At 37.0% G+C, this 14,704-nt stretch overlaps 1 protein-coding gene and 1 long non-coding RNA gene across 2 annotated transcripts; both read right to left on the bottom strand.

The window, feature by feature from the left end:
* Positions 1 to 2,029: 2,029 nt before the first annotated feature.
* LOC101485708 (uncharacterized) lies at positions 2,030 to 5,890 on the bottom strand. The gene is made up of 6 exons (XM_004571727.4): positions 5,723 to 5,890; positions 3,843 to 4,157; positions 3,417 to 3,674; positions 3,168 to 3,317; positions 2,926 to 3,039; positions 2,030 to 2,570 (listed from the first exon to the last, which is right to left on the bottom strand). The coding sequence occupies exons 1-6, from the start codon at positions 5,769 to 5,771 to the stop codon at positions 2,395 to 2,397; spliced, it is 1,062 nt and encodes a 353-aa protein (XP_004571784.3). The 5' UTR covers positions 5,772 to 5,890; the 3' UTR covers positions 2,030 to 2,394.
* Positions 5,891 to 12,527: 6,637 nt separating this feature from the next.
* On the bottom strand, positions 12,528 to 14,671 carry LOC112429749 (uncharacterized). The gene is made up of 4 exons (XR_013093018.1): positions 14,641 to 14,671; positions 13,822 to 14,079; positions 13,608 to 13,733; positions 12,528 to 13,497 (listed from the first exon to the last, which is right to left on the bottom strand). It is a non-coding gene; the product is annotated as an uncharacterized LOC112429749 (long non-coding RNA).
* Positions 14,672 to 14,704: the final 33 nt, after the last annotated feature.

A 14,704-nucleotide genomic window follows, 5' to 3' on the forward strand; every position in this document is an offset into this window, starting at 1 on the left:
ACTGGAGATGTTACCTTTACCTAGAGGTCAAGGTCGCTTTCAGCAACAATACCTGATTGTGGCCACAAGATGGCAGTAATGAAAAAGATGGATGGATGCAAGGAACTAGACAGCATTATGGCACTATGGCAGCTGTGATATCTGCCTTTTGCACCAGGGGGTGCTACAGCACCTGCAGCAATGTGAAGCAGACTCAACTTTTGACACTGGTCTAAAACTCATGCTTTCACTCTTTTCCTTCTCTGAAGCAAAACCTAAATTTATCATTATCATTTTTGTTAAAATATGTGCACTTTTTAAAACTAGACGTTTTACTGAATAATAAATATCTTTAAGCTACAACATCCAGTGAATCAGGAAGGGAAACTTCATGCACCCCCTTTTTGATAACAAGGCTGAAATGTATGCTTACGTTCCGGTGGGGAGTATTTTTGTGTTCATGTGTATGTTTGTGTGAGAGTTTATGAGTGGGTGTTTGGGAGTTTCCCACTAAGTGAACAGAAACAAAAGTAGGTCACATGGTAATGTTGGCCATGTCAAAAGCAGTTGTCACTTTTTCACCCCCCCCCCCCCCCCCCTCCCTTCAGATTGTTCTAAGTAAGCAAATACAATGCTTCACATTAATACATGTTTAAAACCTGTGAAGAATTCCGAGTCCCCACCATAACAAACAGGAGAGGGCTGATCCACTGCATCATGCCCTAAAAGAAGACAGGACAAGACCCTGAGGAGGAGTGTGTGTGAGGGGATTACTAGTTAGATGATATTCTTTTGTTGGTTGAAGATAGGAACAGTGACCCTACAGTGTCTCTTTTTCATTAGTAGTGTAAGTTGTATTATTGGTGGTGACACAGCAGGCCATGATGCCGTCACATGAAGCTAAACAGGTAAATAAAACTGAATTAATTTAATTGACTTTTTTTCCCCAGTTATAATATTTAGCTGTTCTTTAGTGTTGTTAGCTGAACCCTAAATGTGTTTCAGACACAGACTTGCATGAAGCACCTTTGCATACCATGGACTAAGACAGATGGGTGCAACCAAATGCTTTTTTCTGTTTTTGGTTAACATTTACAAATTGTGGTCAGAGTCCTTCTGGTTGGGACTGATAACTCGAAATGGTGATGCTTGCTCTTTTTCTATTTGCAGATGAGGAAACCTTTTGTGAAGGCAGGGTGCACTATGAAGCTTTGGGGTGATCTGTGGCAATTTAAGTGATGGATAACACTTTATTTAGATAGCATATTTAGATTCTAGCTGTTAAACGATCAATCAAAAGTACTCACTGGAAAAAAGAATAAGGTTCTACTTTATAACACAGAAACAGGTTTGTGGTCCCACTAATGCAATAATTAGGATCAATAACCTGAGAAGGACAGCTAGTGGTGAATATATCACTAAAAGCTTTTGTTCAAGTGGACACATATCAGGCAAGCGGACTCCACACCCTAATACCCACAGCCATGTGTCAACTGCTATAAACCACCATCTTAATAGATCTTAATAGGTCTCTAAATGTCCCACAAGTTTTTCACACAGGGCTATGTAGGTTTGGATTTTATCCTCCCATTTTCTGTTTATTTGTCTTATCATTGTCTTTTATTTAAATTTGTTTGATGATCTGATCTTTGTTGTTCCTGGGACTGTGCTCTTCTGGACACAGATCTCGGATGTTGTTCATGGAATCTCTGAGCTGCTTGCCCATTTTGGGAGTCACAGCCTCATGTGTTTTGATTACCACTGGGACCACTGCTGGCCTAACCTTCCAAATCTTCTCTAGCTTCCCTCTCACCCCTAGGTATTTCTCAAGCTTCTTGTGTTCCTTCTTCCAGATGTTGCTATCACTTGGTATAGCCACATCTGTCACTACAGTCTTTCTCTTCTGCTTGTCCACCACTACTATGTACTCACTCTCAGGGGTATATCCCATTTATATTCTACAATTACACTGTTATAGTGTATCTGTGCAAAAACCAAAATATATGAAAAGCTACATTTTTGTTCACATAACAAGTGTGGTACAAAAGACGCTTTATTTACAGTCATATTTTCATAAATGTTAAAATGCTTTCTCTTTATCATGTTTCCATTTACATGTTGGTCGAACCTTTACCAAGTGAAGAACTAGTCAAAGGCTTCCACAGAGTACAGATGCAGAAAACACTCAGTGTTTGTAATTAAATCAAGAGGTCATGTAACAATAGTTGTGTTAATGACCTGATATATTACAAAAGTGACAGTTAAATAGTCCAATACATTAAACCTTATAAGCTATGGTTTGTATTTTATACGGGGAATTTACATTAAATGAAGGACCTTTAGGCATCTTAACATCAGCTCCTCACTCCAGCTACTTTCAGTGGAGCTGTCTGTCCAAAAGCACTGAGCACTTCTTCACCTGACTTTATGGACGTTAGCATACACACAATCAGTTCCTGCTGGTTCAGGCCTCCGAGGTCGCTTTGCAGACTTTACTTGGCCGTGCTCCACAGCAGCTTTTTTCTCAGCTTGGTTTGCCTGCCTTTTGACAAACTTGACATCAGCAAAGACTTCCTGGTCATCTTCTTCCTCTGCAAAGTAGCAAAAGGGATGGTTCAAATATAGTATTAAAATAAGTGAATGATTAAAGGAATACAAAGACAGTAGATAACATAAAATGAGTCACACAAAATATGACATGGGTTCTTTAGCGAGCTTTAGAGTTTATAGTTTGTGGATTTTGCTTTGTTTAGACAGAGCTGTTTCACAGGTTTTTGTGTTAATTGTAGCAGGATAGCAGTATCTGCATATTTAACTGATATATGACAGAGTTATCAATAAACTCTTGACAAGAAATCAAAAATGTATTTAAAAAGCTTACTATTCCGTATATCCTAAAAAACAAAAAAGCAATCTGAGCAAAATAAGTGATGAAATAAAGTGTACCCTTTTTTGTAGGTTTGCTGTTTTGCTTTTTCCTCAAAGCACATATGACTACTACACCAACAACCAAGAAAATTACCAGCGCTGAGAGAACACTACCGATCAGTGGCAAATTTCCTGTTTCAAAAATAAAAGGCACAAACAGATAGCAGGTTGAATCAGAAAACATGTTGGTTTTTTATCAAGACAGAGAATGAGCAAAGGAGAAAATTACATCAATGGATCTGAAGTTACTTTTTACTTACTAATGTACCATGGCTCATCACTGATGGTAGTTCCATAATCCTTACCCACAGAAGTCTGTTTTGGTGGAGTACACAGGGTGTTATTAGCTTTATACACCCACCGTGATATCTGTGTCCCATTGACTGAAGTACAGTTAATGAAAATAAAGCCTATGAGCAATAAAACACATAATTCGTGCAAAGTTACTGTATTAATTAATGAATTAGTAATTATCATATATATATCAGATTATTTATATTCTCACTCACCACAGGTCGATATTCTCTCCTCTTTGGAGACATTACTGACATTATTACTGACTGAGCAGACCAGATGTCCTGACACGTGCTGTTTCAGAGTGATGATGTTAGTCTCATTATTTCCAGAAAGGAGCTCAGCATCTGTCAGTGTGCGTCCATCCAGAGTCCAGCTGTACTGAGGACTGTCCCCTCCCTCAGAGGAGCAGGACACCCTCATCTCTCCCTGGGACAGACACTCAGAGAGCAGCACCACAGAGGACACAGGAGCTGAGAGAAACACACACACAGATCAGTTTTTTAAAATAGTATTTGGTCATTCTTTATAGTCTCTAATGAAAAACAGGGAACGCAAAAAACACATGTATCTGAAATTTTGTGAGATGTATTATATGGATTACCAAAAATCTATTAATGGCTTAATTTCCCAACATTTACCTTGAATGAACAACTGTAAAGTCCACCCGCCTGATGATCTTCCATCTGAGTCAAAGGTTTGAAGGGTATAATTACCACTGTCTGAGCTGCTCAGGTTATTGATCCTAAATGTTCCTCTACTGGGAAAAAGATCCACTCTTATAGAATTAGAAGTAACCTTATTATTTCTTACATTTAATATTTTTAATGTATTTTTTAACAAATTGTATTTATTAATTTCTGAAGTGTTGTCCATCAGCTGGATTTTCACAGTTCCTCCCAAAGGTCCATAACACTGAGCTCCATCCCATCTGCCATCACAGTGAGTTTCCACACCTGCAAACAAAAAAGGATACACAGTTGGTTTGTTTGTTTTTAAGTTACAAATTTGAGTTTGGCAAAATCTGCAAATGTCTACCTAAACCAAAAATGACGGTTTTGTGCCCACTGTCTGTCACAGATGAACATTATACAGGTCTGTGAATCACAGTTAAGGTTCAGCTAGCAGCACTATTTTCCCTGTGCTGATGAACAGTTACAAACTAAAACTAGAAAATTACAAATTCAAATTATACAACTAGAAAAAGTTGCACTTCCTGCGAAAATGTAGTGTGAATGCCGTGTAGTGGAATCTGAAAACAGCAGAAGAAGGAGAGCTATCTGTTGAAAACAGGTATAGAAGCTGAACTCTGCTTTATTTGAAAGACTACACTGAAGAGTGTCAAGAAAGCAGATTACATGTAAGCAGGGAAGATGTGCAGCATCTGTCCCATGTAGTACTCGAACCCTTGCCACCAGATCTCACAGCAGCTGCGCATCCTACTGCGCCAAACCATTTCTTGTCTGAAACAAAGATATGATGAGAGGAAAAAAATGTGCACTGTGCAGAAGAAGCTAAATTCTGCTGAAAAGAGGTGAAAATGCTGAATGTTCAGCAAAAAAGAGATAAGGAACCTGAAAATTGTGCTGAAAAGAGGTGAAAAGGCTGAAAACTGTGCTTATAAGAGCAGAAGAGGATGAAAATTGTGCTAAAAAGAGGTGAAAAAGCTGAAAATTGTACTGAAAAGAGGTGAATCAGCAGACTTTCTGCTGAAAAGAGGAAAAGAAGCTGAAGTTTGTGCTAAAAACAGCTTAAGAAGCTGGAATTTGTGCTGAAAAGTAGTGAAAAACTGAAACTTTTGCTAAAAAGAGGTGAAAAAGCTGAAATTTGTGTGGAAAAAAGTTTAAACAGTTGAAGTGTTAACTGAAGAAAATGTTGCCATAAGCAGGATTCGAACCCTGGCCTCCTGGTCTGAGAACGGCTGCTCATCTCACCGAGCTAAAACATGGCTCAGCCCGGCAAGCAAAACTGGTGATCACACTGATAATGTGGTTCCTGTCAGCAAAATGGGCTGATTTCTTGACACTCTTCAGTATAGTCTTTCAAATAAAGCAGAGTTCAGCTTCTACACCTTTTTTCAACAGATGGCTCTCCTTCTTCTGCTGTTTTCAGATTCCACTACATGGCATTCACACTGCATTTTCGCATGATTTAGCTGCTGTAGCTTTAGGGTTTTGTTGATGAAACATGTTGCCTTATTGTTATACCATCATAGTCTTACTTCATTTTTATTGCTATAGCCTATATGGCCTGTTAATGAAGGTATAGCCTTCGTTAACAGGGCACTCAAATGAGTATGTTTTGTCACAAATATCAATAGTATTGATACCAGCACTGTTATTGGTATTGGATCGATAGTATGACAGGATCTATAGTTTGTGTTCAACATATGTTGAACAAAATATCTTTAGCTAAATATAGCTCTTTCTTCTCTCTCTCTCCTTTTTAATCATGGCAGGAAACATATTATTGATTATGAAATTAATAAGTAGAGACAACATGACAAAAATAAGTTACTCACCATGAGAGACTCCAAGCAACACCAGCAACAGTCCAACTGCAGCTTCCATGTCTGTTCAGCCTGTGTTGATCAAGTCAGCAGCTTTTCCATCAAAAACAAAGGTGGGTGTGGTGCTCTGAACGGACTCCAAATTGTTAGTAAGCAGCCTCAGAGGCGAGTGAAAACGTTGGCGTCCGGTTTTGAAGTTGTACTTGTATATTCATGCACTGAGGGGATAAAAGGAAGTGGTGTCGGTTTTCCTTCCTCTTTTATCTTTCAAGAAAAAAGATTCATGTGTGATGGATTGCGAGGAAGGGAGGGGAAGCATTTATTATTTATTACTAAGTGATGTTTTGAGCATGCCTAAAATATAAATTGGCCCATAAAAAATAATCTATTCATCTATAAACACTGTAAAAAAAAAAAACATGTCTAACCCGTGACAAACAGGTCAACCAGCACATTTTGTGTTTACACACACTGTGCAGTATAGCAGTTAACTCCATGTTTAAAATCTAAGATTACTGAATAAAATATACAGTTCTAAAATGTATTCTTGAAATTAAATAATGGTTCATTCATTCATCTTTAAAGCTGAACAAGGGGTCATTTCAGATTTTTAGCATGTGAAGTATAACTGTACAAATCTTAACAAGACGTATAATCCACCAAAATACGTCACCCATATACTGTAACAACTGCAATGAAGTTGGATTTCAGTTCTTATGATTTCATTTTAAAACCTGAACATTGGAGGAATAACTGTTCTTTCATATAATGGCACTCTCTCCTGGAACAGAATAATAATACTGCTTCAAACTTTTCATTGCCTAGTTACACCTTTGTTTCCATGAACACTGACAACAATTAGTTATGTGAGATTCTTTTTTCTTTCTTTTGTCCATGCCCTCTGTCCATGCTAAATTATATTTGGGCATTTTTACACTGGTTAACATAGTGATAATAATAATATTGATATTATTCTGTCATCAATCTGAGAACCCCTTATTGTCTAGTATATCATATTTGATACATACAGGTTTTTTTTTAGTTTTTTCTAAAATTCTATATCATCTGTGTGATTTTTTTTCCTGTGAAAGCCCTAAATAAATTGCACAATACACTTTTAAGCAATTGAAACTCTCAACTTTCAAACATTTAGAATTTTCTGGCACTTATCTCATGGCTCAGTTTTTAAAGGGTTAACAATTTGTCAGCTCTCTTATGTTGACGTCTTGTACTGACCCGTTTGTATATGATGGCTTCACAGTGGTCAGATGCACTGAGATGTATTACAATCAGTGTCGGATCCTATCACAATGTCATTCTGTTTAGTTAAAGACTCGAGTTTCACGATGTTTTGTTACTGAAGATGCTTGTAATTAGGCTGCGGGCCAAATTTGGCCCGCAGCCTAATTACATTTGGCCCGCGAAGCAATACCAAATTACTATCAGAGCTGGCCTACTGGTATTATACAGCTAATATATATATTGTTTAGTATTAAGCTTTGCTTGTTCCATATTCAGTTTTTAGCAAAATGTGTTTGAGTCCATAAGAAAAGATTCATTCTTATATCTGGAGGAATAAATATATTTCAATAAATATTAACGTTAGCCCGCGACTTTGTTCCAGTTTTGAACTTTGGCCCACTGTGTATTTGAGTTTGACACCCCTGGTTCACAGCAATGCAAAGGAAGTACACATATTGTACAAGGTGATAAAATATGTGCAGCCACACTGTGCTATTCACACTTTTCTAAGCATGCTTTTTCACTGTAATGTTCCTGTTCTCAAGCTAACTTAAGTTTCTCATGTTATCATGGTCACTTGGAAAAAAAGTGAAAAAAACTTAGAGCAAATGTATTTATTTGGTGTCTAGATATTTCTGAAGTGCTGTGCATCACTTGGTAGACCACAATTAGTGCACTAATTTATTCACGCTTTCTTCAAGCAGTTATCTAAGTTATCTCTAAAATTAGAAACACACAGTGAGCTCACTAACACTGTCAGAGAAAAGTTAAGGGCTTCTCTCTTTACCTGACAGAGGATAAATTATCCCCAGTCAGCCCTTCAGAGTCCACAGTCTGTGATCAGAACACAGTTAATGCTACATCTGTAAGTCTTCCATTAATTACTTATGTCAATGGATCCCCGAGGAAAGCCAAGAAAGCTGATGCTACACTTGCTAAATATTTTATAAAAGTAACAGAAACAACAAGTGAGAAAAAAGGCATCTTCTTGAAAGATGACCTGTTTATGCACAAATGGGCCTAAGTTAAAGCAGGAAAATCAAGATGAGGACTAGGGTGTGGTATGGCAGATGGTAGTTCCCAAGGGGTACAGCCAAGGTGTGTTGCAGCTAGCCCATGAACATTCACAGTCTGATCATTTAGAAGTTAAAAAAACATGACCGCATCCTCCATCATTGGCTGAGTGCTGGGAACAGTTTTTCTGGCTGGGTCTTAAAACTGATGTAGCTAAACCTGTAGCACTTGTCAAATTGCTGGTAAGTGTGACCACTTTGTGCAACCTGTTCCTATCATTCTGCAGTTGGTGAGTCTTTAGAGTGTGTAATTGTTGATTGTGTGGATCTGCAATCTTTAGGTATTTCGAAAATAAAATCTCTAGCCTCAAACAAACATCTGGCATCAAACTTTAAAGATCATGATGCACAAATACTGCCTTGAGACTGAGAGACACTGGGGTAAAGGTCTTGCTTTCCTGCTGTTTGCTGCTCACAAGGCTAAGCAGATATCTCTCAGTTTTATCCCTGCTGAGCTGCTGTTTGGACATAATGTGTGAGGGCTGCTAAAAGTGTTTGTCCTTGATGTTGTCACACAGTTCCGAGCCTCTTCTTTTCTCAAAGTAACATAAAAACGCTATATGATAGGAAAACTGTTCAGTGTTTTTTTTTTTTTTCAACCTGCTGACAAGTGCTAGTGTTGGTACCCACACAGAGTTGTTTTCAGCAAAATTTGCAGGTCAGGGTTAAGTTAAAAGCAGCATAAATTACACCAGACTCTCCACACACCTGCACGGTGGAAGCAGACACGCCTGTGTTATACTAACATGCTGAAACTGTTCCAGTGACTTTAGGGAAGATCCCCCAAAATTCCCATCTAAAAGACAAACCTTCTGAATCCACTTTCCCTGTCTCAGTTTCACTGATATCCGTGCCAGTAGATAGTGATGGTTCCTTCACTATTTTTATTCATGCAAACCTTTTCTGCTGTTTTGTTTTTCTTTGTTTGTGTTTTTTTGTTTCACTTTAGAGTTTAGTGTGTTCGTTTCTTTCCAGGAGGATTTTTTGTTTGTTGTTTTGTCCTTGGAGACCCTGAAGATGAATTTGCTTCCTTTTCTCCTCCTACTTAAGTTAATTGTAAATAGTTGTTTGTAAAATTGTAAAATAAATCTTTGACTCATCGTTTATGGGCTTATGTATGGCTTGTGCTGTTGCCCTTGTGTGTTACACCCTTGTGCCCCCTAGACTTCACAGACAAATGAGGGGTCATAACAGTGTAATGAAAATTGCAATGTGATTACAGTAACATGATATCAATAGATGGTGTCAAAATCACCCAACTTTGCTTCTCACAGAGTCTATTGACACATTCAGTAGCTGTCAAAGTATAAATATTAATTAGCCTCATCATACAGCAGCTACATCAGCCACAATTATAGTTACAGTCAGTGGTACATCAAAATGTACCAAGAATTACAATGAATTATTTTTTGTGTAAAGTTTTACAAGCATAGGTGAAGCTTTAAGTTGCAGAACTTAACACAAAGGATGTTATTAAAAGCTACTCAGTGACTGTACTTGATAACAGAGCTATTGCATATTTTAAATAATTAAACAGAGCTAAACATAAGAAACTCCTAATAGCACCACCCGCAGTCCAAATGTAGCTTCGTGTTTCCTCTCTGTTTGTCTGTGAAGGTTCTCAGTCATCCAGGTCATCGTAGTCTAAGGAGCTTGGAAAGAAAAGCGTCTGGACTTCTTTAAGTTCTTTCCTCTCTGTTCACTTTCTGTCAACTTAGCCAGCAGCTTTCAGATAAACTCCTCTACTTTACCAAGATGCAAACAGCACAGGATAAATGCAAGCAGGCCTCTTTGCACACTGTGTGCATAGAGGCACAACTGGTTTCCTGTTGGTGACCGGCTTCAAATAAAAATGTGTGAACTCAGACCAGGCAAGATGTATGTCAGAGAAACCCAATTCTCAAAAGTACTTTTAATATTTACAACTGATTTATATCCAGTTTGAAGCTAATTGAACACAGAAATGACAAAAATACGCTGTATAATAAAGCCATATATATATATTGTTTAATACATTTAAAAAATAGAATACTTCAAACCTCAGAACACATTCACAGACATTCACGATCGTTGTGTTGCTGAAGTTTTGTGTGTTAAGGTTATGTGCATGCAAGTAGATTCTAATAATGAATAAAATGAAGTCAATCAGCATTAATAGTCACCATACAAAACCACAAGTACACATGTAGCTGTTACATAATCGAGCTATTATTCGTATTGATTGTATTGTGCTCTTCCCATATATTATAAGTCTGTACTGATGAAGATAAATATATATATATATATATATATATATATATATATATATATATATATATATATATATATATATATGAAGGAAGCCAGACTAAAGTAAGAAAAAGGAAATAAAACATTAAATTTGCTCTGTCTCTTGTTTTTTTGACAACAGCACACTCTTCAAACCATGCATCATAGCAGGTCTCACTATAATCTCATAAAGCTTCCCTTTCACTTATGCTACTATTCTTCTGTAACATATCAGCCCAGACACTCATCTCCACCCAGTTTAACCTGCCACCACTCTCTTCCTTACCTCTCTAATGCATTGTCTGTTGCTTTGATTTTTTGTTATTTAAATTCATCCACTATCACTACCTTTTCTTGTTGCATTTTTACCTTTTCACCCATCTCCCTGACATCCACACACATGTATTATGTCTTGTTTCTACTGAATTTCACTCTTATTCTCTCCAGAGCATATCTCCACCACTCCAGACATTATTCCACAATGTGTTTCTACACCAATCTGCATTTAATTATTAGTTATTGTTAATCTCTGGCTCTCTTCTACAGTGTGTTTTTGTCCTGTCTTCATCTGCTCGCCCTCAACTGGTTGCGGCAGATGGCCACCCCTCTCTAAGCCTTATTCTGCTGGTTTCTTCCAGTTAACACAAATCTAACCAACCAACACGACAGTAGACATGATCACGATTACCTGCTGAAGTTCAAACTGAGCATTCAAATACGTAAGAAAGCTGATTTTGTGGCTGTGAACGTGGCATGGTTGTTGTGGCATTAGTTACTAGTTACTTCTTCAAAAAAGTAACTGAGTTAGTAACTGAGTTAAAATATTTTAAAAGTAATAACTCAAAATGTTAGAAATATTCCAGTGTTAGAAAATCAGCACTGCTCAGTGTTAGCCATTGTTAATCTTCAAAATTGACTAGGTTACTTTTAAACATATAACACTGTCAAAAGTGTTAATTTAACACTCAACAGTGTTGTATTTAACACTCAGAGGTATGGACCCATATAGACACTCTCTAGTGTTAATTTAACACTGGAGATTTTGCTGTGCACTTGTCCTGACAACCCAACAGAGTGAACATTATTGCCACAAACTGTCACCTTCAAGCATGAGCTGAGAGTAGCTATGTGTCTCTCCTGTGCCTCCACCCAGACCCCCCACACCTAGGCTATGCAAGGAAGGGTGGAGTTGGCTTAGGTTTCTCATTACTCATCTTGTTGCTTGTGAAACCTCCAATGGTGAATGTGCTGTGGTTGATAAGTCACTAAAAATCCTCCATTACCACGTTCTCTTCATCTTATCTTCATTTTATTCCTGTACAGGTGGCGTGGGGCACCCGCAATTAGGTTGTACATGTACAATGACAAAAACGGTCTACTCTATTCCATTTTATTGTACTACAAACTTTTCAAAAACATTTAAAGGAATAAATGTAAACAAATTGAGTACAATACTATTCCTTTCAAAGTAAATGCCTTAGTAGAGGTTTGCACACTCTGAGTGCTTCTCGTTTCATTTTAAGACCTGAACATTGGAGGCATAACACCAAGACAACTATTGTAAATATCTCACATAATGGCTCCTTCCATTGACACATATAAATAATGCTGCTTTCATTGGGTTTTTTTTTGGCCATTTAAAGCTTTGTCTGACCATATTCTGTTTAAAGTGATTTTATTGAATGTAGTTTTTATTGCACTACCTCAAAGGCCCTAAATGTATTAGAGGAACCCAAAATAAACAGCTCTTGACAATAAAAGGTTTTTTAGGGTATTTTACACTTGCTGTAACAATAAGAATACTCTTTATCATCAACGCTTTCTTGGACTGACCTATTTAATAGTTAACAGTTTTACAGTAGTCATCTACAAGTTTGAAATCTATTGCAGTTTCTGACCTCATCACAGTATCAGTCCATGTATCCATTTAAAAACAAAGGTTTTGAGATGTTTTGTTTACAAAATTGCTGGTTGAATTTAACAAAACTTGGCTAAGCAAGTGGACATATCTGCTTATAAGCAGAAGCTCTGAAACTGTACATCTTGATAAGATATGGACAGTCACACTGTGCTATTGTTTCACACTCTAAACATCATGCTTCCTGTGTCACATGTCACTGGCTGTGTAGCAGGAAGGTTAGGACGCAAAGACAGAAGTTAAACTCAAAACAGCTTTATTGCTAAATGAACAAAAACTAAAATACAGAATAGAATAATTCAATCAAGGTAGAAACAGGAACTAATGAACTAGGTTTACTTGGTAGGACACATGAACAGCAGAACACACAGCAAGAGGCACACTGTCTAGAGGAAGAACAGAACATGAAACTAAATGAGACTGAGGCCATACATGAACATATAGGAAGATGAGGGAACAGGCAAGAGGTGGGAGTACAGACACTTATCCCAGGCTAATGAAATAAGAGAAACAAAACAGAACACAAAGCACAAGGGATGGCAAATTAAAACAGGAAATGACTAACATTAATACCTAGACTATGACATATGAGCTTGACACAAAGACAGAAAGTTAAGGAAACACAGAAAAGGCAGAACCAGACAGATACACAAGGTAAGCAAGAAAACGCAGCAATAAATAAACCTGTCCTGCAAATATATTGTTACAGTGTAGCAATAACAAAAGAAAAGTACACAGTATGAATCAGTGATGTTGATTTCAACCACTTGCAACAGTGCTCAAATTCAGTTTAGTACAAACAGTAGTTTCTGGTGGGTTGATTATTTCTATTTGCAATTATGTAATATGTATTTGATTTTAGGCCAAAAAATGTCTCAGATTAAAAGATTACTCTACTTATAGTTACAACATTTGTTATATTAGTTTCCACAGAATACAAATGCATAAGATACTCAGACCTTCTCATGGTAATTCAGTGTAAGCTGTGTAAATGTAAAACATGATTAGTGAATAAAAACAAGAGATACGTGTCATCTAAGTGTTATTTTCACACGCACAGAGATGTGAAATGTCAGTAGATCAAAGTTGACACTACACATTGCAAGAAGTAGAACTTCTCATTTCAACCATCAGAACAGAGTTGTCTGGATAGTCCATCGTTTGTGGGGCAGCAGAGACTTCAGCTTTTAAAGTTTTCTTTTTCTTCCAAGCAAAGTAGATGAAAATCCCAATTAATAAGAGAATTCCCATCACTGCTCTCAAACCACATAAAAGTAAGGAGTTATCTGTTCAGAGACACAAATATCACATTAAATTAGAGCTTTGACCAGGTTCACTTATGTATAACTGAGTTACCATTGGAGTAAGTGATACTACTAGAGGATTGATTCCTTACCTAGAGGGGTGTCAGAGACTTTTATAGGGCCCATTGTTGGTTTAATACACAGGGTATTTTTGGTTGCAAGCACCCACTTTGTAATGTGTGTCCCATCAGATAAAGTGCAGTTAATGAATATGAATCCTGAGGAATTCATTTGCTGTTTCAATAATTTATAACAAATGTAAAACTCATAACTCTTAAGATATTTTTGCATCATGTTCTTACTCACCACAAGTGCATATCCTTTGTTCTTTGGAGACACTATTGACATGATTTCTCACTGAGCAGACCAGATGTCCTGACACGTGCTGTTTCAGAATAATGTTGTTACTCTTATTATTTCCAGAAAGGAGCTCAGCATCTGTCAGTGTGCGTCCATCCAGACTCCAGCTGTACTGAGGACTGTCCCCTCCCTCAGAGGAGCAGGACACCCTCATCTCTCCCTGGGACAGACACTCAGAGACCAGCAGGACAGAGGACACAGGAGCTGAGAGAAACACACACAGATGAGTTTTGATATTATATGTCAGAACTGTTCATTCTTAATAGTATATAAGGAAGAGAATTGTAGCCACAAAATACAGTTAAATTTAGAATTTTCAATTAAATATTCAAATTCAGTCTAATCTAATCTAATTTTATTAATAGCAACAAATCACAACAACAGTTGCCTCAAGCTGTTTATGTTGTAAAGTAAAGGACCATCTATACCACACAGAATATGAGATATATTATATAAGATGATATGTTATGTAGATTACCCAAAATAATGTTACATTTACAGGGCTTAACACATTTATTAGGCTACCATCTAATGCAACGTTTATACCACACCTGCCTTAAATAAACATTATTGATGATTAGCAAATATATTTTTTATGTTTCTATGATTTTTCATGCACCAATATTTATTAGCCCTTTAATCCAAATTATATTTTAAACACTATAAAGTATTTATCTATAAAGTTTAAAATGTTTGATGTTTTTATACATTTGTTAAGCACTATATATAATAATTGTAGTCATTTCTTGAAATGGAAAAAATTACCTTGAAAGATCAACTTGAAAGTCCGCTGGCCTGATGATTTTCCATCTGAATCAAAGGTCTTAAG

This window comes from Maylandia zebra, linkage group LG2 (assembly GCF_041146795.1).
Source record: "Maylandia zebra isolate NMK-2024a linkage group LG2, Mzebra_GT3a, whole genome shotgun sequence".
Classification (NCBI taxonomy): domain Eukaryota; kingdom Metazoa; phylum Chordata; class Actinopteri; order Cichliformes; family Cichlidae; genus Maylandia; species Maylandia zebra.

What these genes read in the sequence shown, in the direction of transcription:
- LOC101485708 (XM_004571727.4), bottom strand. Translation starts at nt 5,771, where the DNA reads ATGGAAGCTGCAGTTGGACTGTTGCTGGTGTTGCTTGGAGTCTCTCAT. An exon ending in GTTGCTTGGAGTCTCTCATG is followed by an intron (nt 4,158 to 5,722) that starts GTGAGTAACTTA and finishes TTTTGTTTGCAG; the next exon opens with GTGTGGAAACTCACTGTGAT. An exon ending in TTTACAGTTGTTCATTCAAG is followed by an intron (nt 3,675 to 3,842) that starts GTAAATGTTGGG and finishes TGTTTCTCTCAG; the next exon opens with CTCCTGTGTCCTCTGTGGTG.